Here is a 25,684-nt window from a genome sequence, read left to right as displayed (position 1 = left end):
TCAATTCAGTATGCTAGGTCGAATATTTTTTTTTTTAAATTGAGCACCTCATAAACAAGTGTCCAAAATACTACAAAAGTTATGCTGCATATTATTCAATTTACAAGATCAAGTGCACTATATACAACATGATCAAAGATACACAACTTGTTCAAAATAAAGTCATAATAAACTAGTGTTTATCAACCACATATCAAGTGTTGAACAAATAGTTCTACATCTAAGTCCAGATCACCACTCTAATCTCGATCTTTCATGCTCTTCTCGACCTTGATCATGTCCCATCTGTTGCCATGCACACATACAAACACAACAACAGCTGGACAACTCCGGTGAGAAATATATTTCCCAGTATAAACAACTTATACATGCATTTCATACAAGCATATACAAAAGCATAAAACATTTGTCAAACAACATGTATCATAGTCTAAGAAAACATAAATCGATACAACGTATTAACTCAAACTCTTTAACTCTTAATCTTTGACTCGCCTCTTATCTAGGGATCTCGGTTTGAATAAGAACGTAACAAGTCTTCCACCTACTCTCCCATTCGAGGTGGTGGTACGTCCCTATTCCCAGACTTCGACACACTATATCGAGTGTCTACAATAGGAGTCGATCTTTCTCCTAAACGCATCTATATAAACCAAACGTCCAGTGCTTTGGCACTTCTACCAAAGACTCATCCAAAATGTCTTTCTCATAATACATGCTTTTCTATAACTCAATATACTAAGCATATTCAACTCAAGAATTTCAAACACATCATAGCAATAACAATTTAGTATGTGATTTTTGGAACTCAAGTCATATCTTACTCGAGTTATCTATTCCGGTTTAACATTGATTTATACCTTTCTTTCATCGGTTTTTGGTTTGACGCAACCAATCTCAATCTTGCTTTGCTCGTTTTTCTACTGGTTTCGAAGTTGAATTCTCGAGTTCGAAGCCTTCAATACCAAATCATAGACACCATATCAACATACAACTCAAAGCAAGACATGGTATGATCAATCTCAATCTAATTACGTTTCGACGGCATAACGGCGCAATTTCGAGATACCCGGCAACTCAAACAACAATAGGCGAATACCAAAAACTCATAACCATCAACTAATACAAATCACAATTCCAAAATCTACACAACCCCATTCAAACATAGGCTGGAAAAATGATAACAATAGCATACATGGTCCGTTCTTCGATCCGGTTTCGATTATATGCTTAGCATACTCTCAAGAACATATAACATTAATCAAATTATGATTTCTCCAACGCCTAAATTTTGAACCATGCAGGAAAATAATAAAACTTACATCCTTTCAAAGCTCTTGACGAGAGAAGCACGGAACTATACTCGGATCGAAAATCGGATGGCCGGATCTTGCACAATCAAAATTCTAAGGTATGAAGAAGCTTGAGGATATTAGCCATGGAGTTCTTGATTCTTGCTGAACATTCTGAATGGAATGGAGGGTTGTTTACATGTTAATATGCATGGCAAGACATGTGTCACATTTTTCATTCATCACTTCTCCCGCATATGCGCGTCCAACGCTCGCGCATATGCGCGAGACTTTCTGTCTCGGCGCTTAGAAATATACCTGCTCGTGCATATGCGCGTCCTGTCTCGGCGTTTGGCTGCTCGCGCATATGCGCGCCTCGTCTCCGCGCATGTGCGCGAGATCTTCTGGTCTCCACACGTATCCCATGATTTCCCATGTCTTCCTCGGAGCTTGTCCTTCCATAATCACATCAATTCGTCAATTAAAAAAATCTCGGATTACAATGATATAATCTCGAGCCTTACACTTCTCCTCCTCTAAGACATGATTTCGTCCTCGAAATCACAGGCAATCAAATTACATAAGATAAGAAGATATAACAGAAGCTAAATAAGAAACTCACATCATTGAAACTACTCTGGAAATTTCTGTCTCATGTCTGATTCAGTCTCCCAGGTAGTTTCTTCAATGCTATGACGACTCCATTGAACTTTCACAAGCGGAATAATCTTCGTTCTGAGTTGCTTTTCTTTACGATCAAGAATCTGAAGTGGTTTTTCAAAATAACTCAGAGTTTCATCGAGTTCGGCCTCATCAGGCTGAAGAACATGAGAAGTATCAAGAAGATATTTTCGTAGCATAGACACATGAAAGACGTCATGTATTCCAGATATAGACGGAAGAAGAACGAGTCGATAGGCACGATTAGCTATCTTCTCAAGAATCTCATACGGACCGATATAACGTAGAGACAACTTCCCTCGCTTGCCAAATCTGACAACGCCTATGAAAGGAGAAATCTTCATAAATACTCTATCTCCTTGCTCAAATTCTAAAGGTCGACGTCGAATATTTGCATATTTGGCTTGTCTATCCTGAGCTGTCTTCATTCTTTGCTGAATCAGCTTTACTTTTTCAGTCATATCTCGAATCATGTCAGGCCCAAATTCAGGTACCTCCGAGATATCATCTCAGTAAAGAGGAGATCTGCACTTCTTGCCGTACAAAGCTTCAAACGGAGCCATCTCTATACTCGTCTGATAGCTGTTGTTGTATGAGAATTCACAAAGTGTTAGGGAATCTTGCCAACTAGTGCCAAAGTCTAGCACTACAGCTCTAAGCATATCCTCTAATGTCTGGATAGTCCTTTCTGATTGTTCGTCTGCCTGAGGATGATATCCAGTACTCAGGTGTAATTTCGTACCTAGAGCTTGTTGCAAACTGCGCCAAAAGTGCAAAGTAAACCGAGGGTCACGATCTGATACGATGGACTTTGGCACTCCATGCAATCTAACTACTTCTCTGACATAAGTTTCTGCCATCTGATCGTATATGTATGTCATTCGGTATGGAATGAAACACGCTGATTTGGTTAATCTGTCAATAACGACCCAAATCGCATCACAACCTCGGGAGGATCGTGGTAGCTTCGTCACAAAATCCATGGAAATGTGGTCTCATTTCCATTCGGGAATAGATAAACTATGCAGTAGACCTCCTAGTTTCTTTCTTTCTGCTTTCACCTGTTGGCGATTCAAACATCTGGACACAAAATCTGCGATATCTGATTTCATCTGTTTCCACCAATATTGTTTCTTCATATCATTGTACATCTTTTTACCACCAGGATGAATACTAAAACGACTACAATGTGTTTCTGTCAAAATCTGTTGTCTCAAGTCTGAAACATTTGGCACAACAAGACAATTATTCATATATAACATATTATCACAAAACTGATATTCTGATTGATGCCCTGATCTGACCATCGCAATCGAATTCTGAATATTCTGATCGACTTTCTGTGTTTCTTTGATTCTTAAAATCAGCTCTGGTTCAAATTGAATGATACAAAGTCTCAGAGGTTTACAATCTGTCTCAAATACTAATCCGGAAAGACAGCAATCTTCAATCAAATTCGAGGCACCAATCGTCGATAGAGATAAAGAACATACATTTCGACTCAGTGCATCAGCTGCTACATTTGATTTATCTGGGTAATATTTGATTTCACAATCAAAATCTTTCAGCAAATCAAGCCATCTCCGCTGCCTCATATTCAGTTCTGACTGTGAAAATAGATATTTCAAACTCTTGTGATCAGAATAAATTTCAAACTTCTCACCATATATATAGTGTCGCCAGATTTTTAATGCAAACACAATGGCAGCCAATTCAAGATCATGAATCGGGTAGCGAGTCTCGTGTGGTTTTAATTGTCTCGAGGCATAAGCAATAACATGTCCTCGCTGCATCAAAACACAACCTAGTCCCCTGTGAGAAGCATCACAATAAACAACAAAACCATCAGTACCTGACGGGATAGTCAACACCGGAGCACTGGTTAATCTTTTTTTCAACTCCAGAAAACTGGATTCACACGCCTCTGACCAAACAAAAAAGACATTCTTCTGGGTTAGCTGAGTAATCGGCTTAGCAATACTAGAGAAATCTTTGATGAATCGAGGATAATAGCCCGCTAAACCTATGAAACTGCGTATCTCTGGCACTGATGTCGGTCTAGGCCAATTGATCACAACCTCAACTTTGCTAGGATCAACAGAAATACCATTTCCAGATATAATGTGCCCCAGAAATACAACTTGTTTCAGCCAAAACTCACATCTTGATATCTTTGCATACAGTTTCTCAACTCTCAGCGTCTTCAATACAATTCTCAAATGCTCAGCATGATCAATCAGATTCTTTGAATAAATCAGAATATCGTCAATAAAGATAATCACAAAGTCATCAAGATATTTATGAAATATACGGTTCATCAAACCCATAAATACAGCTGGAGCATTCGTTAAACCAAACGGCATGACTATAAACTCATAGTGGCCATACCTTGTTCTAAAATTTGTCTTCGATATCAGAATCTATAACTCTCAACTGATGATATCCATATATCAGATTGATCTTGGAATAAACAGAAGAACCCTGCAACTGATCAAATAGGAAGACGTCAGCAAGCTCACATACCACTGGCAAATATGCCAATGAAGAGCTCGACTTCAGTACATCTACTGAATACACAAGGAATCCCTCTGCTCTCGTGTGTAATAGTCGAGTCATAGACAAAGCAGATACTAGAGGAATTCGAGCTCTGGAACCCTTACCGTAAAACTTCCATTCATCAGCCATCTCAGGTCTGAATCTTACAATTTTCTGGAAACAATCTACGGTAGCTCTGTACTTGGTCAGCATATCAATACCAATAATGCATTCAAAATCAGACAAATCGAGTACAAGACAATCTAACTCTATCTCATTACCGTCATACTTCAGCACACAATGTCTAACAGAAGTCAATGATATAAGACCGCTCCCCAAAGGTGAAGAGACAGATACTACAGCAGATAAAGACTCGACAGGCAAAGCATGCATCAATGCAAATCGCTCAGAGATAAAAGTATGGGATGCACCCATATCTATCAACACATAAGCAGGATAATCACAAAGAGAACAGTTACCTGCAATCACATCATCAGGTGCTTCCTAGGCCTGTTCCTCGGTCAAGGCAAACACTCTGGCCTGCTGTCTCGGAGGCTGGTTAATAGTCTGGCTTCCTCCTGACTTCGGCTGTGACTGGGTAGGTGGTGGGTGGAAAGAGTGAACAGAAGATGGTCGTCTATCAGCCTGAGCCACTGATCCAGATGATCCTGCTCCCTGAGATCGTTGAGAACTTCGCTGTGGACAGACTTTGGCAAAGTGTTCTGGCTGTCAACAGATGTTGCAACTACCGAACACTCCTTGGCATTGCTCTGTTAGATGCCTTCCTCCACATGTTCTGCAATAGACCCCGGTATAATTCTGGCCAGAACCAGTCTGTCGTGAGCCACTGGAACTAGATGAGCTGCTTCCAGATTTCTTAAACTGTTTCCTTTGGGCTTTCAGATTATCCTTCTTCCCACTGCTGCTACTGCCACTATCAAATCTGGAAGGTGGTTGGTGGAACTGGGCTGAAAGTTGTTGCTGTTTCTGTGTTTGAACAACATACGAAGTTCCTCGCTGCTTGATCAAGCCCGCTTCAGCTCCTTTCGCTCTGTTCAAGGCATCAGCAAAATTATTTGGTCGTCCCGTATTTACCAGTGTAAAAATATCAGGATTCAGCCCATTGATGAACTGACCAGCCACAGCTTCATCATTATCAGCAACATGAGGAGCAAAACGTAGCAAGGTAGAGAATTTGGCCATGTATTCTTCAATATTCAGATGACCCTGTTTCAGATTAGCAAACTCTGCACCCTTGTCCTTTCTGTACGATACGGGGAAAAATCGTTGATAAAATTCGGCTTTAAAGATCTTCCAAGTAATCACCGTACCTCGATGCTCCAAAGATCTCTTGGTCGTGAGCCACCAGCTTTTTGTAACCTCATGTAGCTGGTGCCCAATCAATCTGACTCTACGCTCATCTGTATAGTCAAGTGAATCAAACAACATCTCAATATCATCAAGCCAGCTCTCGCAGTCGATAGACGCCTCAGTGCCTTTCAAAGTCGGCGGTTTGAACGACTGAAATCTCCTTAACAGTGTTTTCATGGGTGTCGTTGTAACATCCATCGGATTATTTGAAGTACTACCCTGTTCTGCAGCTTTTCGAGGAGGCATATCTGATTATCAAAATGGTTAGTAATCACATCTAATAAATTTGTCTCAGTCTTCCTCTGATCATCATACTTCATATCAAGAATTGGTTCTGATTCATTCTCCAGTAATACACGTTTCCAATCAAGTCAGATAATCAGGTAAACATGTACTTTCTAAAGCAGTAAAACATGCTGTCATACTAGCATATAACATTTGTAAATCAACATTATAATAAACCACATGCTAGTACCACAGAAGCAAGAAGGAAAACTCAATGTACCCCGCTCACTCGCTTCTATTTCCGTCTAAGGAACATACGGCTCTGATACCACCTGTTGTGGGGACCCGGACGCTAACTCATTTTCTTCAATCATCATTGGGATTAAATGGATCAATTCAGTATGCTAGGTCGATTTTTTTTTAAAATTGAGCACCTCATAAACAAGTGTCCAAAATACTACAACAAGTTATGCTCCATATTATTCAATTTACAAGATCAAGTGCACTATATACAACATTATCAAAGATACACAACTTGTTCAAAATAAAGTCATAATAAACTAGTGTTTATCAACCACGTATCAAGTGTTGAACAACCAGTTCTACATCTAAGTCCGGATCACCACTCTAATCTCGATCTTTCATGCTCTTCTCGACCCTAATCCTGTCCCACCTGTTGCCATGCATACATACAAAATGGCAAACATACAAACACAACAACAGCCGGATAACTCCGGTGAGAAATATATTTCCCAGTATAAACAACGTATAAATGAATTTCATACAAGTATATACAAAAGCATAAAACATTTGTCAAACAACATGTATCATAGTCTAAGAAAACATAAATCGATACAACTTTTTAACTCAAACTCTTTAACTCTTAATCTTTGACTCGGCTCTTATCTAGGGATCTCGGTTTGAATAAGAACGTAACAAGTCTTCCACCTACTCTCCCATTCGAGGTGGTGGTACGTCCCTATTCCCGGACTTCGGCACACTATATCGAGTGTCTACAATAGGAGTCGATCTTTCTCCTAAGCGCATCGATATAAACCAAACGTCCAGTGATTTGGCACTTCTACCAAATACTCATCCAAAATGTCTATCTCATAATACATGCTTTTCTATAACTCAATATACTAAGCATATTCAACTCAAGAATTTCAAACACATTATAGCAATAACAATTTAGTATGTGATTTTAGGAACTCAAGTCATATCTTACTCGAGTTATATATCCCGGTTTAACATTGATTTATACCTTTCTTTCCTCGGTTTTTGGTTTGACGCAACCAATCTCAATCTTGCTTTGCTCGTTCTTCTACCGGTTTCGAAGTTGAATTCTCGAGTTCGAAGCCTTCAATACCAAATCTGGAATGACATTTTAAATAGACACCATATCGACATACAACTCAAAGCAAGACATGGTATGATCAATCTCAATCTAATTACTTTTCGACGGCATAACGGCGCAATTTCGAGATACCCGGCAACTCAAACAACAATAGGCGAATACCAAAAACTCATAACCATCAACTAATACAAACCACAATTCAAAAATCTACACAACCCCATTCAAACATAGGCTGAAAAATGATAACAATAGCATATATGGTCCGTTCTTCGATCCGGTTTCGATTATATGCTTATCATACTCTCAAGAACATATAACATCAATCAAATTATGATTTCTCCAACACCTAAATTTCAAACCATGTAGGAAAATAATAAAACTTACATCATTTCGAAGCTCTTGACAAGAGAAGCACGGAACTATACATGGATCGAAAATCGGATGGCCGGATCTTGCACAATCAAAATTCTAAGATATGAAGAAACTTGAGGATATTAGCCATGGAGTTCTCGATTCTTGCTGAATATTCTGAATGGAATGGAGGGTTGTTTACATGTTAATATGCATGGCAAGACATGTGTCACATTTTTCATTCATCACTTCTTGCGCATATGCGCATATGACGCTCGCGCATATGCGCGAGACTTCCTGTCTCGGCGCTCAGAAATATACCTGCTCGCGCATATGCGCGTCCTGTCTCGCGCATATGCACGACACTTTCTGTCTCGGCATTTGGCTGCTCGCGCATATGCGCGCCTCGTCTCCGCGCATGTGCGCGAGATCTTCTGGTCTCCATACGTATCCCATGCTTTCCCATGTCTTCCTCAGAGCTTGTCCTTCCATAATCACATCAATTAGTCAATTAAAAAAATCTCGGATTACAATGATATAATCTCGGGCCTTACAGAAATATTCATTTAAAAGAAGAGTTATATTCATTTAACATTCAGAATAATTGGAACCAATTCCAAACATGATTTGTTTGGAGGTATTAATTTTTAAACACCCCATTGATGTTAATTTATCCATACTGTGTTTGGGTTAGACATTTACCGAGGGATTCCCCTACTTGTTTTATTGTGTATTTTTTGTGCTCTGAGTTATTTTGTGATTTTATTATGTATTATAAAATCTTGTTGGCTCTATGATATTTTTGGATAGTTTTTACTATTGTTGTGTCTGATCGTCACGTTTTTATGATATTTGAGATTGTTGAGCATATATTTGAGTTATTTTGAGTATTTGATTTTCTGACATGTCTTATTAACGAGGGACTATGAAGAAATTTTTATAGGCTCAAAAGTAAATTTTTAACATGTGTCTACTGTTTAATACTTAATCATTTTTTGTGTGTTAATAAATATGATTAGATTAATGAGCCCTCACATTTGGCATCAAAACTTAGACTGAGATACGCTCAAATTAGAGTTATCACACTTGAGTCTAAGAAAATAAACCATGGGCTTGTGTTCTTTATTTGAAACTACTTGCGTGGTGTGATTTAATGTTAGTATCTTAGCTATATGACATATTAAATGAAGGAGTGATGAGAGGAAGACATGGGCATCCTCCTGGAGGAGCTTCCCAAAATGTCAAAGTCGATGTACAACAATTAACCCACTAAATTGATGAGATGGAGTTAGTTGTGGCTAGATTTCAAGATATGAATCAATCGAAATTTTTTCGGTAATGAATAAAGTGAGCGATGATAGGGATGGTTGAGGCATATGGACTATCTCTTTAACATGTTAAATTATGAATCTAATAGTCGATTGAAGTTGACCGTTTTTTAGTTACGTTATCATACGTAGCATTGGTGGGAGATTACTAACAGAGTATTGCTGGAAGCGGGTAAGGAAATCACTTGGGAGGTTTTTCGTGCCAAATTCACCCATGAATACTTTCCATCATCCTATTAATCTCGGAAGTCCGAATTTAATCGACTAGTTAAGGGCAACGTGATTGTTGAAGAATATGTATCTCATATGGCTGTTAGTGATAAGGGCAAGCTTTCAAAGTTTACGGAAGGATTAGACAATAAGGTTTACCCTTTTCCTTATTACTGGGTCGCCTATGATTTATGCAGAGGCTTTGGATAAGGTGATTGGGATTGATTCAGGACCGCAACGAGGCAGACCACCTCAGGCTCCTCAGATACCCAGTGGTGGTGCATATGTTCCAATGAGTACATCTTATCCACCTCATCAACCATAGCAACAACATAAGCCATAGAAATTCAAATCAAAGGGGAATCAATTTAAAAAGAAATACCAATTGAGTTCTTATGGTTCTAGGAGTGGTTTGGGGATGCCATACTCTGGGATTCCTATTGCTCAGTATGGAGGAATACCTTATAATTACTCTTGCTTGTTCTCATTTACTCTCGCAATATTTCCTTGCTCTCGTGATTTCTTTGTGCGTTTTTGTGCGTAATTCTTGTTTTCCTTCGTAACTCTCTCTCACATTTTACAGATGACTGAAGATACTGCTGATGTTGAGCCCAATGTTGTGAACACCGCTGACAACATTGACTCTTCTTATTATGGTGTGAGTCATTCTTTCTCCACCAAGTTCTACACTGAAGCTGCATTAGTCCTATGGCATCTCTATGTGAATAGAGAATTTATGGAAGAGAAGAACATTAATATGGAGGTGTACGACCAACAAAATAATGGTCCGAATTCCAAATCTAAGGATTTTGAAATCCCATTTACGAAATCCAAACCCAAATCCAAATCCATTTTCCTGCTACCAAACATCGGTGACAAAATGGAGAATTTCACTAACAAGAAGGCATAAAAAAGTAGGAGATCTGGGTAATGAAATAACAGTGTTATGATCCAAGTAGGATTCCTGATTTGATCATGAATCAAAACTTATAAATATTTCATTAAAGATTATATAAAATAATATAATTTTTGCACAAAACTCCCCCCTCTCCTCCTCACATAGAGTTTCGGCCAACTCAATTTTTGAAGGAAATGATTCGGCCACTTTCTTGCACCGTGCCGCCACATCGTCGCCTGATTTTTGAAATTCTAGCTATCCAATCTCAACGTAAATTTCATTTAGATCTCTAGTGCGATCTATATAAGGAGCAAAGTTTCTGATCGTAGACCTGATTAGGAGATTGAAGAAAGTTCTTAGAGATTTACAAGAAATACCAACTCCGCTAATCCCGGACTGATTTAGTGTCCATCATTCTTAAACCCAAAGTTTAAAAAAAAAAACTAAATACCTTTGAATGTTTATTTAAATCCTACGTCGTCCACTAACGTTTTTAACATTAAAACAAAAATTTTAAATTTTCGTTGCGTCTTGGGTGCGAGAAAACGGTACTCCAACAGAAAGTTGTCAAGGACTTTTAACTTTGAGATTTCGACTTCAAAAAGGTATTTATCCTCAACATTAAAGACAACTTAATCCGTGAAATCATGTCTTGCATTCTTGAGTTCTCGAGTAAATTTCATACACGCATTACATGGCAATGTCAACGGGACGAGTTTGCCCCGACCCGATACCCACCTCATTTGGGAAACTATGGACCTATTACCTTGCTTAAATCTGCTTTGGACCCGCCCCACCCCGAACCCAGAACAAGAAGTGTTGTACCTGCGAGCTTTGCAAATGTTTTTTTTTTGCTTATGAAAAACAGAAATTAGAAATGACATAAAACAGAAACCGAAATATATATTCATCATCCTAATGTGACTGATATGAAATAAGAAAGCCTAAAATACATAATATAAAACTAGTTTTTATCTTCAGTTACACTTAATAAAAACAAACAAAAATATCTTCACAATATAATGAAAAACCTAAAAACTTACCAGAAATATCTAATTAAGAGTAGAAAATTGCGTCCATTAGATTTACGTAAATCAAGAATAAGTGAGATTTCTCATGTGTTGTCAAATCAGTGTTTTAGCTGCCAAGCGACATCATTTTCCCAAAAGATTTATCTTTTCATGATCTATAATTTTAATGTTGATAATTTTTTCGAATTCCAACAGATCATTACCAGAATTTAAAAAATTAAATGATTATTATTTTTGCTTTGGCTATCCGGAAACAATACATTTGAGCTCTGATCATAGATATTATTTGATTATATTTTTATCATATTGATAAAAAAATAGGATATTTGAGTCGATAATTATTTTTCATAATATAATTTTTAAATCATCTAATAATTTATCAATTTATAAATAGTTTATTTACTAATAAAACCACTAAATTGATATTCCAATTTACCTATATATTTACAATTCGTGTACTCCTGTTTAAATTCAAACTCTTGTTTTAGGTTCTATGAAAAGCAAATCCACGCCTCTCTTCAAAGTATTTGTGAATCCTCCTTGAATTTCTTCAGACTTTCTCCAGCAACGTTAAATATCCTTAGGAATTAGGGCACTTGAATTTGGCGACAAGGGTATGCAGCCTCAATATTTTCTATTTAAGATATCAGGATTCTCCTATTTCTTTAAAATCTCAATTATATCTGGTTTTTCCCGATTACCTGTTAGTTATATCCCATGTCAAAAATCTGTCAGAGTCGATATTAGTAAGCGATTCTTCAGAATTTCTTTTTCGCCTTTGTTTGTTTGTTTTCATTGTTCTGTAAGATAATGTTAAGAATCACTTATTTTCTGAGATATGGAGTAAGGAAATTCCCATGCATGAGAAAGTGGTTAACTAACCCATGTTTTCCATCCTTTGATGCCTTCGTAATTTTTATTTCACAATCGAAGTATTCTGATTGCCTGTATTTTTTCTGTTCCTTTTGGGATTCTGCGGACGTTTTTTGCGAGGGGACTCGGTGTATTAGCATTATTATTGCATATATTTAATTTTAATTTTTGCTGATTTTTTCGGCTGAGGATATACACTGAATGGGTTGTGGAACTCTGTTATTTCCCCTAGTTTCAATTTCTTTATTTTAAAGGATTTGGAGTGTGTTTGCATCTTTTAGTTTTTGCATCTCATTTATTTGTCTTCTGTCCAGACCTTTAGTCGACATTCAATTGAACTATTTTTAATGTAATTTTTTTTTAAAAATTTTATCCAGGCTAGCTTAAATATTGCCTGCTTTTCTTGTTAGTTCAAGAGAATTTTCTTGTATTACTATCAATCTGTTAGTTCTGCAGAACGACTAACACAATCTCTTCTTAGTTGATGTTTTTGCAATGATTTTCTTATAATTGGATAAATTGATACTGATAATCTTGCTGATGCATTAGGCCATGTGGCCCAATGATAGATCATGACTATTTGTACAAGTTATTGAGTATTAGCTGTTTTTTTGTCCTCAAGGTTTTGTTGGATTAGATTACATGTGCTTATATTTTCCCAAAAGTTCTTTCAACAAATCTTGCCTCCTTGAGAGAATAATTTCCTATTTTGTAAACTAGTGTACAGAAGTGAAGACTTGGACTGGAAGATTGGCGACATGGATTACGATACACTTTCACAAGTCCCTTATGAGAGTTTGGTTTGTTATACCGATAACTTTAGTGTGGGAAACTTCCTCGGCCATTTCCAATTCGGAAAATTTTACCATGGAAAAATTGTACGAAATGGTGGGGTCCAACATGTTGTGGTGAAGATATGGGAAGTTCCTGTAATATACAGCTATCGACCTGGAGAAAACGAACTTAGATTATTGGTATGTTATCCTCTAGAGAATGCATGTTTAATGCTTCCGTTGAGAAGTCTGACAGATGACACCTTGCTTGTCTAGGATGAGCTGACTTTACTTCGCCGCCACACGCTAATCAGTCATCCTGGTCTGGTAACATTGTGCGAATACTGCTTTGATGGTGAACATCTTGGTGTTGTTTATGAGTTCAAGGCACTTGATTCTCTCTATTACCTCATTCCAAAAGGTACCTAACTTCTCTTTGCTGAAGTTTTCAAATTGTTAGCGCCACAATCAAGTTTCTCCTTGTTAACGCAAGGGTAGTTGTCCATCATGGTGGAGATATGATGCATGCTAACTTCCACTGAATCCAACACAAGCAGAATAACAATGTTTAATCACAAAATAAAGATGAAAACTCGATTATACAAATACTAATCTGAGTAAACAAACTCAACCAAGGGATATTCCTTTATACAAGAAGAAGACACTCCCATCTCCTTGCCCTAGCAACTGCTAGCAAAAAATTGTTTAATGAATGTAAATGTCCAACAACCAATTCTAGTGTTGTTTTTATTACCTTTTCCCGCATGCAACATCCCCCCCCTCTCTTCTCCAAGTAATTCTAGGCGCGACACATTTGAGCCCATGACGATACTATGTAAACTATTTGGGCCCAGTCTACTCAAGCCCCTATCAATACCGCCCTTTTGAAAATCAGTCTTGTCTTCAAGGCTGAAACTTGAAACTTGATCTACTATGAATGCCGCCTCGGTTGCTTCCTTCTTCCTTGTATACACGACCATCGTTGCTTTTGGGAAACTGATACTAGCTGACTGAACCTTTTGCCCATTGCTGGCATCGAATTTTACGGAGTCAACTGCCTTTCTTCGTACCATCCTGTTGCTAAAGAGAAAATAACAAGTCCAGATTCATCTCCTTGCGAACGAAGCAAATTTATTATTGCGCTCTCTTGAGGAGTAAGTCCAACTCGTGCACCTATAGCTGTTATGATCCATGTCTTAATAGCTAGCAGCCCCGTTAAGAGGGCAATTTAATTTGACGATATACAATGTGCCTTGTATTTTTGTGCTGTTAATTCGATTTCTCTTCCAGCCCATCTAACTCGAAATGGACATATTAAGCTCTTTTACGTCTCCGCTTAGCAATATACCCGTCTTTCTTAGGCCCCATGGCAAGGTTACACCAACAAATGCATATTCCAGTGCTATATTTTTCTTCATATTCGTCCCTTTCTAAATCTTTGTTGTTATCGTACGAACTCGGCTTTTCATTCTTATCCCATAACATATCCCACTTGGTGTAATCTGATGCTCTCCTAATTACAAATATATAAGTTATCATAAACTAGCAGCCCCAATTTCTTCACTTAATCACTTCAAATTTCCAAATAAAGTTGTGGCTTTCGCCACTGCTTACCAAAATATGAATTCCAGCAAGAGAACCTAATAAGTTCATAGGGTAAGTTGGAGATTTTACCTTCCACCGAGTACCCTGGACCCGCGCAGCCCTACTCTTTCAGTCCTAAATCCCTCTACAGCTTCTCGTTTTTGTTCAAGCCACTTTTCTCCATCATCTGTCAAAATTTGGAGGTGTCTGCCCACAATTATACTGCCCTTTTTTTGTGGTGTTATATGGCTTAGCCTTCCCAAAATAGCCTAATAATTGTAACTGGTCCATGATTTATTTCTTCTTTCCAATTGTAGACTATGGGCCTCATAAACTAGTAGCTCATTACGAAAACCCACTCCAGTTGTATCACAAACTCGATCACAGCATTAGAAAGCTCTACTGACTTCTCTTCCTGAATCAACGACGCGACACATCCATAAGGCTTCACCGCTTTCCGTCCACTGTATTGTTTGATCAATTCCACCGTTTTCTTTTCCATTTGCGGGAACCAGTAGATCTTCGGACCCGAACTTGTTCCATCAGCTGCACGCCCCTTTGAATCTTGCCTAACAATATGCTCCAACAACGATTTCTCATGAGTCCTTAGATCCATGGAGTTTTGTATCAATTTTTTATCCCCTTCAACATTTTGCAATTGTTCTTTTGAGATGCAACTAGTGGAATCAACTCTTCTTATTAAGGCTTGTCCCAATTCCTCACCAATCTTTTGGTCCTCCCCTCACAAAAGGAATTTGGTCTACTTTGTGGCTCTCGACCTACATGCTCGGAATGCATTTTTAGATTTGCAACCGCTTCTTTGGTTTCTGCTTTAGCACTATGTTATGTTTCATGTGAGTTGACAATTTGTTGTGAATCTCCCTTGAAACTCTCCAGTTGATGAATACTTTCGTCAGCGATTTTGTTTCCAGCAGCCCTTGTTGCCTGGATTCCATTTTGTTCTCCAATTTAATTCATCGATTTTCAGTCCTATATTTCTCCTCCTTTCCACCGAAAAATCTACTACTGATCAACCTCGCCCAATTTCTTCAATAGAATACAACCTGTCTTTTGTTTTTCGATCTCTCTCTTCCAACCCCATCACTAATGTGTCCAGCGCTCTAATATCGCATCCACTTGTGTAGCTTTCATATCCAGTTGGGATCTGACCAATTGATACATACGAACTTCCATTGAATCCAACACAAATAGATCAATTACAATGTTTAATAACAAAATAAAGATAGAAAACAACTCGATTAATAAACACTAATCTGAGTAAATAAACTCAGCCAAGGGATAATCCCTTTTACAAGTAAAAGACACTCCCCTCCACCTGCCCAAGCAAGTAGCAACTGCTAGCCAATAACGAACATGAATGTCCTCTAACCAATTCTAGTGTTGTTTTTATTGCTTTTTCGTTCTCCAAGTAATTCTAGGCACAACACATTTGAACACATAACAATACTATCCTACAAATTATTTGGTCCCCTAACAAGATCCATTGTGTACTTATTGGCTCAGAGAAATTATTGTGCAAAATTAAAATAGTTGCAAGTTCTACTTGAAATATCGTTTGATCTGATTCAATAAAACAAGAAAATATTGAGTTAGCTGATACATCCAGAATATCCACCTCAACCGCGAAAGATAGCTTCATACACTTGATCGGTATAGTCTGTACCCTACTAGGACCAGTGAAGCAGCAAGGAAACAATGGTGAGATGGTAGTCCAACAAGCAACACAGAAGATATAATACTCTTTAGCTTTGATTCAGTAGGAAACCAATTAATTGCAGAGAGAAAATCTTCTGTGACCTGGTCACATATTGTTTGTAGCAAATTAAGAAAAAGAAGAGCAAAATGTATCCATTTTACTCTATCACAATTTCACAAACTGAATTGAGGCTTGGTACTTTCGGAATTTGTATTTTGTCCGTACTTTGGTAAAGTTCTTTTGTGTCTGGTGTGAGCTGTCACCGGAGGTTTCATGTTGGTGGTCGATTAAGATGTGTATTTTTTGGGCATGTTCACTTATTATACAGATGTCATCTCAATTATTTACCTAAGCGTGTGTTATCTGTAGATGGTTTTACTTGGCTTCAAAGAATCAAAGTTGCCCTCAGATTTGCTATTCTTCTCAAATTTTTACATGCTGGAAATCCGAGATACAAGCCCTACATTGTTCGCAATCTGGATGCTGCTCATATACTTCTCGAGGAGGTCTTTTTCCCTTATTCGACTATGTATTATGGTATAAAGTTATCGTTTGTTGAAATTTACTCACTCATCACGCAGGACTATAACCCAAAATTATGTGATTTTGGTACGATCACTGGTGGGATATTTCCAGACAGAACAAAGATAACAGAAGTGGTGGTCCGCGGGTGCTATGGTTATATCGATGAACGTGCAGCCATTCTAGGTATGCCATCCCTTGTATTCTTAGCTCCAGTACTGAGGTAAGGATGAAAACTGTTATTTGTTGTGGGCCATTAAACAGTTATAGTGCTGGTTCTATAGATTTTATTTTTCTTAAAGAATTTATTTATTGTTTTTCTACCCATTTGTCAAGTTAATTTTTCATTAATAAAAAATTGTACTCGTGCGCCAAGCATAGCATGAAACCATTACCTACATTCAGGGCAATCATTAAGCTTAAAACTGAGCTACGTGTTTGTTGGTCACAAGAAGTTGTTTATAAAATCCATAGTTGATTTCCATAATCAAAGTAGATTACTTGGTTTGCCAATAAAGCACCAATATATGATCTTATTCTCAGCAGTAAATTTAGCTCCTACCAGAAGTTAATACTACAAAAGTGTGTTGATTTTCAATTAGATGAATTATTGGGTTTTCTGGCAGGTATATGGTCAGATGAGCAGGATGTGTTTGCCTTTGGGACTATACTTCTGAGTTTGATATCTAAAAGAGTTTATACTGAAGAAGATAGGGTATGTAAGATGCCAAACGTTAATGAATGGGCTTGGGACAAATATCATGATAACTCGGACAAGTACTCACTTGTCCATGAAAGTTTAACGGCTGAAAGTGATTTTGATCCTGTCGACGGGCGTAAAATTACTTGTCTGGGTATACAGTGCCTTCATGATTCTGATTATTACCGACCTACCATGAAGCAAGTTGTGAAGAGATTGCTGAAACTCAAAGTGGTGAAGCGTCATGCAGACTTTCTGGGAGTAAATACAATGCATTCCCCATGAGAAAATGGCTACCGAAGTCTGTAAATACACTATTGTTTAGGCTGGTTGTGTTTATTTATTATGGTACCATTGTTAGATGCTGGTGTGGCATCTTATTCTGGATTAATGTTTATCAAATATATTTAACAAACTTTTCGGTGTAGTTCATTTCACATTATATTTCGAATCGATGATTGGGAGACTAAATTGGAAAAATAGACGAAGTTGCAACTCCAGATCGTTTGTTTCTTTGAATTTTTCCTTCCAAGTTGATGTAGGTTAATTTAGTTAGTTATTCTTCTTGCATGGTCTATGTTATAATTTCTGGCCGTTGAAATTGGGGTGACATCGAGTTTTCATTGCAATAAAAGGCATATCCAAACATATGTCAAGGATATTCCACATTTTTTCAAAGTTAACACTTGCGTCGGCATGATGCATGAGACATGGGATTCGTTTCTTAGGTAATTAAATGAAGTTTGGATTTTAAATGACGTTAAATAAAAATGGTGATGAGGGCACAGTTGATCCCTCCCTCTCTTTCAATATGATACATGCGAACGTGAACGGTCGCCCTGCAAACAGACATCACAATCAAGATTTCTTCAATTCAGTGCATATCTACGTATGATAGTTAATTAATTTCTGTTATTGATGTGAAAATGTCCATGTACGTGGCTCATAACAAATCTTAAATAGAAATTACGACTTTTGTTTTGTATATATATTTCATTAATAATAGTCATGTATATTTGTTTTTCTATGATTTATGCATGCATGTTTCATTTGTTATTTTTCACAATTTTAATCATTTTTACAGACTTGGTGCTAACGTGACGTCAACATGACTCTAATATGACACGTATGATATATGTGTGTAATGTTATATAAATAATTCTAAGAAAAAATGATTAAAATTATCAAAAATTAAAAGATATATCAATCAAACAATCCAAAATCGTGCCACAAAATCATAAATATTTCTTCTAATATAATTGAGTAATGCTATGGTTGTCTTTTAATGAAACCAGAACACATATATATTTATAAAAAAAATTTATTATTATTATTATTACTGCTTTTTTTTTTCTATATAAAGATTTTTTGGGAACAAATTAAATATCTCTTAAAACAAGTTTCAATTTCCATAACGATTCAAGAAGAGGGTGGGATTTAATTTTTATTGTCTTCACTAATTTTATTCAAGTTTAAAATTGATAGTTAAACTAGGGGTGTCAATCGGGTCGGGTGGATCGGATTTCGGGTCAACCAGCGAATTTTTTTTTTTCAATCCGAACCCGAAGCAACCCGAAAACCCCCCACCCGAACACGAACCCGAATCAACCCGTCTAACCCGAAATTTATTTATTTTTTTAATTTTATTTAAAAAAATTAATGAAAAAAATTTAAAAAAAAAAAAAAAAATTCGGGTCAACCCGCGACCCAACCCGAAACCCATCTAACCCAGCACGAACCCGAACCCACCCATCCCGAACCCGAAAAACCCCAACCCGAACCTGATTTTTTTAGTATTGTGTCGTGTCGAGTTGACGGGTCGTATTGTATTTTGACATCCCTAAGTTAAACTCAGAATGTCACTTTATCTTCCCATCCCCATCAAAGTTTTAAAACCCAACCTTTCTACTCGAGAGGAACGCCACACGAATCATGCCACTTATGGAATTTATATATCATAAAAAAAAAATCCCCATTATCACAATTTACATGTACGGTTGTCCAATGGCGTCATGAAATCATAAGGGTACACGTCAGTTTATGTTATCACAAAGGTATCTATAATCGATTTGGATACGTGGGGTTCAAAATTTACTTAAAATTGAATAATTGGATATAGTAGGGTTTCATTGATCTTATACTAGCATCTCATCCACATTAACACACAATTACTTTTATATATTGGTGAGATAACAAGAAATTAAAAGCCTCCACTTCTTATAATCCACTGATATGACCATTTCAGAGATTATATGGCTCAAGAATGTAATGTTTTTTTTAGCTAAAATTTACATTTTTTTTGAATTGGAGTATAATTATTTTTCTCCAAACATCTGTAAAGTGAGGCAAAGATGTTCATTGTGGTCTTCCTCACTTGGTGAATACGCAAGAATGTCATCTATAAATACGATTATAAACTTGTCGAGGAATGTCTTGAACATTCTATTCATGAGGTCTATGAATGCTGCTGGAATATTGGTGGGACCAAAAAGCATTATCGTGAACTCTTAGTGTCCATACTTTTTTTGAAGGTTGTTTTAGAAATATCATCTGTCTTGGCTTCTATTGGTGGTAGTTTGACCTTAGATCGAGCTTTGAAAAGATCTTAGATGCTTTTAATTGATCAAAAATGTCATTTATTCTTGGAAGATGATATTTGTTCTTGATTATGATCTTATTGAGTTCTTTGTAGGTCGGTACACAATATTGTACTTTCACCATTTTTCTTTACAAATAAGACTGGAGATCCCCAAGGAGAGGTACTTGGTTTGATTTGTTTCTTGTCTAACTGATCTTGGAATTGTTCTTTTAGCTCCATGAGTTCAGCTGGAGCCACTCGGTAGGTGTTGAAAAGAAAAACAATACTACTGGCAAGGTTTTCATGAATGAATTCAAAAGTAGATTCGATTTTTGTGGACATGAAGAAATGGTTGATGAAGAGTGAAAATTGGTGATAGACTTTCTTGCTAGAAAGGAATTGGAGTACATTGATCTTCCATATGTTTCTTCTTCTTATTTTTGTAATAATGTGCCCTAATTTTTTAAATGGAATTGAATTTTCTAATATGTAGTTTTGTCGTTTGGCAAGATAAGTTTATGATTGATTGGACCAATATTTTTTCCTTTTCTGTTCGGTATACTAAACACTAAATATTGGAAATGAAATCGGTAGAATTCACCAAATGTATTTACAGAAATCACACAATAACATCCACAAATATTATAGAATTGTTAAATTGAAACAAATAATACACAAACTCACTCATAACGATGCAATTTCACAAAAAAAATATATAAAGCTTGAGGAAAGAAACGCATATTCAATTCGTCTTCACTGGTTTTTCTGTTCGATTTTTAAAGTTTAGCAATTCTACACTTCAAGGATCTTGTCGCCTTGCCGATTATTGGATTCAAGGTCGACGGATTTCTTCTGCACGATGTCTTCAATGTTTTAGGTTGAAGTCGATGATGTTCGAAGCATGATATTTCTTCTGCACGATGGATTCTTATTAGATTTTTATTGTTCCAAAAAATTAAAAAGGTAAAAGTGAGTTTCAATGAAATATAAGGTCAATTAGGTTATTTGATGTCCATCAAAGAGTTGGAATATAAAGACGAGTTTTGTCGAGGAATGAGAAGATATATCTTCTGAACTAAGGACTGAGGACAAAATTGAAAATGATGCAATTGTCCGAGGACTAATTTTGTTTGCAATTTTTAAAGTTCTGAGTTGGTGAGTTTGGTTCGGGTGATTAGATAGGATTGATAAAAAAAATCAAAATTTATCACATGTTTTTCTCGAGTATATGAATTTAGGATAGCCCGATGGGCCCATATGAGGCCCGCACTATGCATATGACTTATTTCGAATTTGAGGGACAATTATTACCTACTTTTTGGTGTGATAAGGTATGGTACTGGAGTTTCATTACCAATATATCACTTCATAAAATATTAATAAACAATGCTATTTAACTGTGTAATAATTAATATTGGATGATATATGGTTTCCTTTATAAAATTTGGTGAACTCATATATGGTGATAAAATCATAAAATGATGGAAAATATGTTTGTTTAATGAGAAAAAAGAGTAACAAAAAGATTTTTTTCACTTATTCCACAGAAAAAACAACAAATAAATTTTTTTATCGTAGAAAAAATAGAGATATTGAAAATTTTAAAATATTATTGTGTAATGTATAATCATGTTTTGAAATATTATTGACAAGTAATCACATTAAATAGGTGTGATGTATAATCATGTTTTGTACATTTTTCTTTCTAGTGTGTTACATTTACATATTTATCCCTCTTCAAATATTATAGATTATACGATGTTTGATATGATTTTAATAAGATGTATTAACTTTTTTGTGTTGTCCAAAATACCCGTGCAATAAATTTTTTTCTTTTTTCTCCTTTTTAAAATTGAATTTACAAAATATTTTATTTCCCAAAATAAAACCAATTTTTATTACTGATTTAAGAAATATTTTATCAATCGTTCTTTTCCTTTTCATTAATCATAAATACCGAATTGATTTTAACCATCTTTGTTTTTTGCTAAATAATATTATGATTAAAACTAAAAAAATTATGATATTTTAAAATTAAAAAAAAAATTTATGAAAAAAGAAAGGATACAATTTTTTTTTTCTTGAGGTTGAAGAGGGATAAATACGTAAATGTAATACACTAGAAAGAACATTGTACAAAACATGATTATGCATCACATCTATTTAATGTGATTATTTGTCAATAGTATTTCAAAACATGAATAATATTTCAAGATATATATATTTACGAAGAGGACTCTAACCTAGAACTAGGCGGAGGGAAGTGGAGTGGAGTGGAGTGGAGGTTAGGTTGAGACAAGTTCTACGTTCGAATCCCCTTCGTAAATACATATATCGTAGACTGAGGGATAGGTTTATCTCGAGATCTGCGTCTCTTTCATACTCCCTTCTCATCTGGTAAAGATAGCTTATTATTCTGCAAATGGTGTTGAACTTTTCGTTTTCCCATCTCTCCATGGCGTACGCTTCAAAGGTATGCAATCTGAACATTTCGCTTTTTCAGATGTGAGGATTCACCACTTTAATTAATCAGCATTTATCTCCTTTATTCCCGATTAATAATTGCCCATTTCTCGTTCTTGAGTTTGTACGATAGCTGATTGGCTTGTAATTTTTTTTTTCTGTTTTATAATTGTAATTACGACTTTTGTGTGCCTATTTATATCCTTGCATATCAGTACATTTTGCTGCAAAATTTAGCCACGACTTTTAAAATTGGTGAATGCAGTCTTGGAAACATATTACCCAGATCTCCTACTTTTTTTTTTTTTTTTGCTTGCTTGCTTGCTAGTGAAATTCTCCATTTTGTTACCTCTGTTTTGTAGCAATAAAATGGATTTGGATTTGGTAAATGGGATTTCAAAATCCTTAGATTTGGAATTCGGACCATTATTGACAGAGATTAAAATGTCTATTTGGAATTCCGATTGCTTTCCAAAAAGTAAAATATGTTGTTTGAAAATTACATTCTAAGCTTACTAAAAAAACAATTTGAAGTGAGAATAAAACTTAAACCGTGTCCTTATAGAGTTGCATACTGAGAAAACTGCTACTACTTAAATTATATCTCACCCAAGTATATGTTGTCTGCAAATAATATATTTCGTAAGTACGAGATCGATCCACAGAGAGGTTATTTTAAGTTTAAATTTATTAATTTATAAATTACAAAATACAAGAACGAAGTTTACAAATTATAAATTTGTCAAGGCTCAAAGATTTATTTTTGGTTTATGTAATATTGTTTAAGTAAAAGTAAATACACTAAAAATAATGGTTCTAAGAAAAAGAAAATTAAATATTTAAACACATACATAATATAATATAATTCTCACTATAAAAAATACCGAATTAACCGATATTTTATATATGGTATCTATAATTATATATATAACTGTGTAAATATAGAATTGAATAAAGTAAATGTTAAATTAAATCATTATATTTCATTTAGAATATAGAAATGAATAAATAAAATGTTAAATTAAATCATTATATTTCATTTAGAACAACCGAACAGAGTCACGCTATTACCTAAATGAAATATATCATTTAATAAGTTAGATGCGGTAAAGTAAAAGTTAGTTGCAGTATTATAAAAGTTAGATACGGTAATGTAAAAGTTAGTTATTAAGTTAATTAAACTATGTGTATTATTTAGAACAACCGATAGAGCCACACTATTGTCTAAATAAACATACAATTTAATTATACTTAATTTGTAATCAATATTGTAGACATTTAAATCAACTTTCTATGGATTCGAGACTAATCTCCTTCTCATTTTTTCGAGCAAAAATTATTCTTGTTTTACCGAACCTGTAGAAATAGCAAAAATATTAATATTATACAACACATATATTTAAAACTTATAAAATATAGATATTTAATAAAACTTAAACTATAAAATATTTTAGAAAATATTTAAAAAATATACATTTTTTATATTTATCAAAAACATATTTTACTTAAGTCCCCTTAGCTTCGATACAACATCGTTAATCGAAGGACGTTTGTTTTCGAAGTAATCTGTATACTCAATTCCTAATTTCACGAGTATAACTGCATTTTCCTCGCTACATGTCCCGAATTTACTGTTGATTTGTGAACATGTCCATTTTGCCTACATCTCGTTGTCACTGAGATGTGATCTTTGTCTTTGTTTCTCTTTGAGCTACTTCCCGCTTTCTTTTTGCTCGATCTCTCGGCTCTTGCTAGCAACCTTTTGGTGTGCAATGCACCAAACTCATTTATCTTCATGATCATTTGGAGAAGAATTGCACCAAAATTATATGTGTCTGCTGCAGATGATCCACTCCCTGTATTCATTAAATTTAAATTATAAACACGAAATGATGATGACATTTTAGAGAAATTGTCAGATTGAGTTAATTAGACCATATGTGTTGAAAACTATTTTTTTTAAACATAAGAATATCATGTTTGTTTTGTGTACATGTAAATTTTCTCGAGCCTAAAGTCATTTTCGTCGCATAGAGAGACGTTATATTCTCATAAATTACTTTAGGCTCGAGAAAATTTACATGTACACAAAACAAACATGATATTCTTATGTTTAAAAATATAGTTTTCAATACATATGGTCGAATTAAGTCAATCTGAAAATTTGTCTAAAATGTCCTCACCATGTCGTTTTTATAATTTAATTTTAATGCGTACAGGGAATGGAACATCTGCAGCAGACACATATAGTTTTGATGTAATTCGTCTCCAAATGATCATGAAGATAAATGAGTTTGGTGCAGTGCCCACCAAAAGGTTGGTAGCAAGAGCCGAGAGATCAAGCAAAAAGAAAGTAGGAAGTAGCTCAAAAAGAAACGAAGGCAAAGTTTACCTCTCAGTGACAACGAGATGTAGGCAAAGTGGACATGTTCACAAATCAACAGTAAATTCGGGATGCAGCGAGGAAAATTCAGTTAAACTCGTGAAATTAGGAATTGAGTGTACAAATAACTTTGAAAATAAACGTCCTTTGATTAATGATATTGTATCGAAGCTAAGGGGACTTAAGTAAAATAAGTTTTTGATAAATATAAAAAAATGTATATTTATTAAATGTTTTCTAAAATATTTAATAGTTTAAGTTCTATTAAATATCTATATTTTATAAGTTTAAATGTATGTGTTTAAAATAAGTTTTTGATAAATATAAAAAAATGTATATTTATTAAATGTTTTCTAAAATATTTAATAGTTTAAGTTCTATTAAATATCTATATTTTATAAGTTTAAATGTATGTGTTGTATAATTAATATTAATATTTTTGCTATTCTACATGTTTGGTAAAACAAGAATAACTTTTGCTTGAAAAATGAGAAGGAGATGATTCTTGAACCTATAGAAAGTTGATTTCAATGTCTACAATATTGATTACAACCATGAGCTGAAATTCTTCACATAATTGAATATTAATGGAGCAACAAGTAAAAGCGGTATAAATGGAATTATTGTTTTACCATGCTTGACTGTATTCACCATAACTCTCAAACTACTAGGTAAAATGTCACAAAATTTTACCACAAACTAGTCAACACAATTATCCACAACTTTTGTTTATGTGAAAGACTCAAATCGGTCGACAAAATTGTTAAAGAGTGGGTGCAAGATGCAATCAATGCTTGTGCTATTCATGAAGA

At 35.3% G+C, this 25,684-nt stretch overlaps 1 protein-coding gene across 5 annotated transcripts; it reads left to right on the top strand.

The window, feature by feature from the left end:
* The first annotated feature begins 11,748 nt into the window (after positions 1-11,748).
* On the top strand, positions 11,749-17,861 carry LOC140988282 (probable serine/threonine-protein kinase PBL17). Of its 5 annotated transcripts, none has more exons than XM_073457309.1 (6): positions 11,749-11,893; positions 12,873-13,126; positions 13,202-13,346; positions 16,596-16,732; positions 16,808-16,934; positions 17,375-17,861. In XM_073457309.1, the coding sequence occupies exons 2-6, from the start codon at positions 12,911-12,913 to the stop codon at positions 17,731-17,733; spliced, it is 984 nt and encodes a 327-aa protein (XP_073313410.1). In that variant the 5' UTR covers positions 11,749-11,893; positions 12,873-12,910; the 3' UTR covers positions 17,734-17,861. The 5 variants fall into 5 exon arrangements, with proteins under 5 accessions (XP_073313410.1, XP_073313411.1, XP_073313407.1 ...); XM_073457310.1 differs by having other exon boundaries at positions 11,758-11,893; positions 12,880-13,126; XM_073457306.1 differs by having other exon boundaries at positions 11,760-12,025.
* The last annotated feature ends 7,823 nt before the right edge of the window (positions 17,862-25,684 follow it).

Source organism: Primulina huaijiensis, chromosome 11 (genome assembly GCF_012295235.1).
Source record: "Primulina huaijiensis isolate GDHJ02 chromosome 11, ASM1229523v2, whole genome shotgun sequence".
Lineage (NCBI taxonomy): Eukaryota > Viridiplantae > Streptophyta > Magnoliopsida > Lamiales > Gesneriaceae > Primulina > Primulina huaijiensis.
Note: the sequence above shows the minus strand (reverse complement) of the source record. Positions and strands in the feature narration are given on the sequence as shown.

What these genes read in the sequence shown, in the direction of transcription:
- LOC140988282 (XM_073457306.1), top strand. Translation starts at nt 11,896, where the DNA reads ATGCAGCCTCAATATTTTCTATTTAAGATATCAGGATTCTCCTATTTC. An exon ending in CTATTACCTCATTCCAAAAG is followed by an intron (nt 13,347 to 16,595) that starts GTACCTAACTTC and finishes TGTTATCTGTAG; the next exon opens with ATGGTTTTACTTGGCTTCAA. An exon ending in TGAACGTGCAGCCATTCTAG is followed by an intron (nt 16,935 to 17,374) that starts GTATGCCATCCC and finishes GTTTTCTGGCAG; the next exon opens with GTATATGGTCAGATGAGCAG.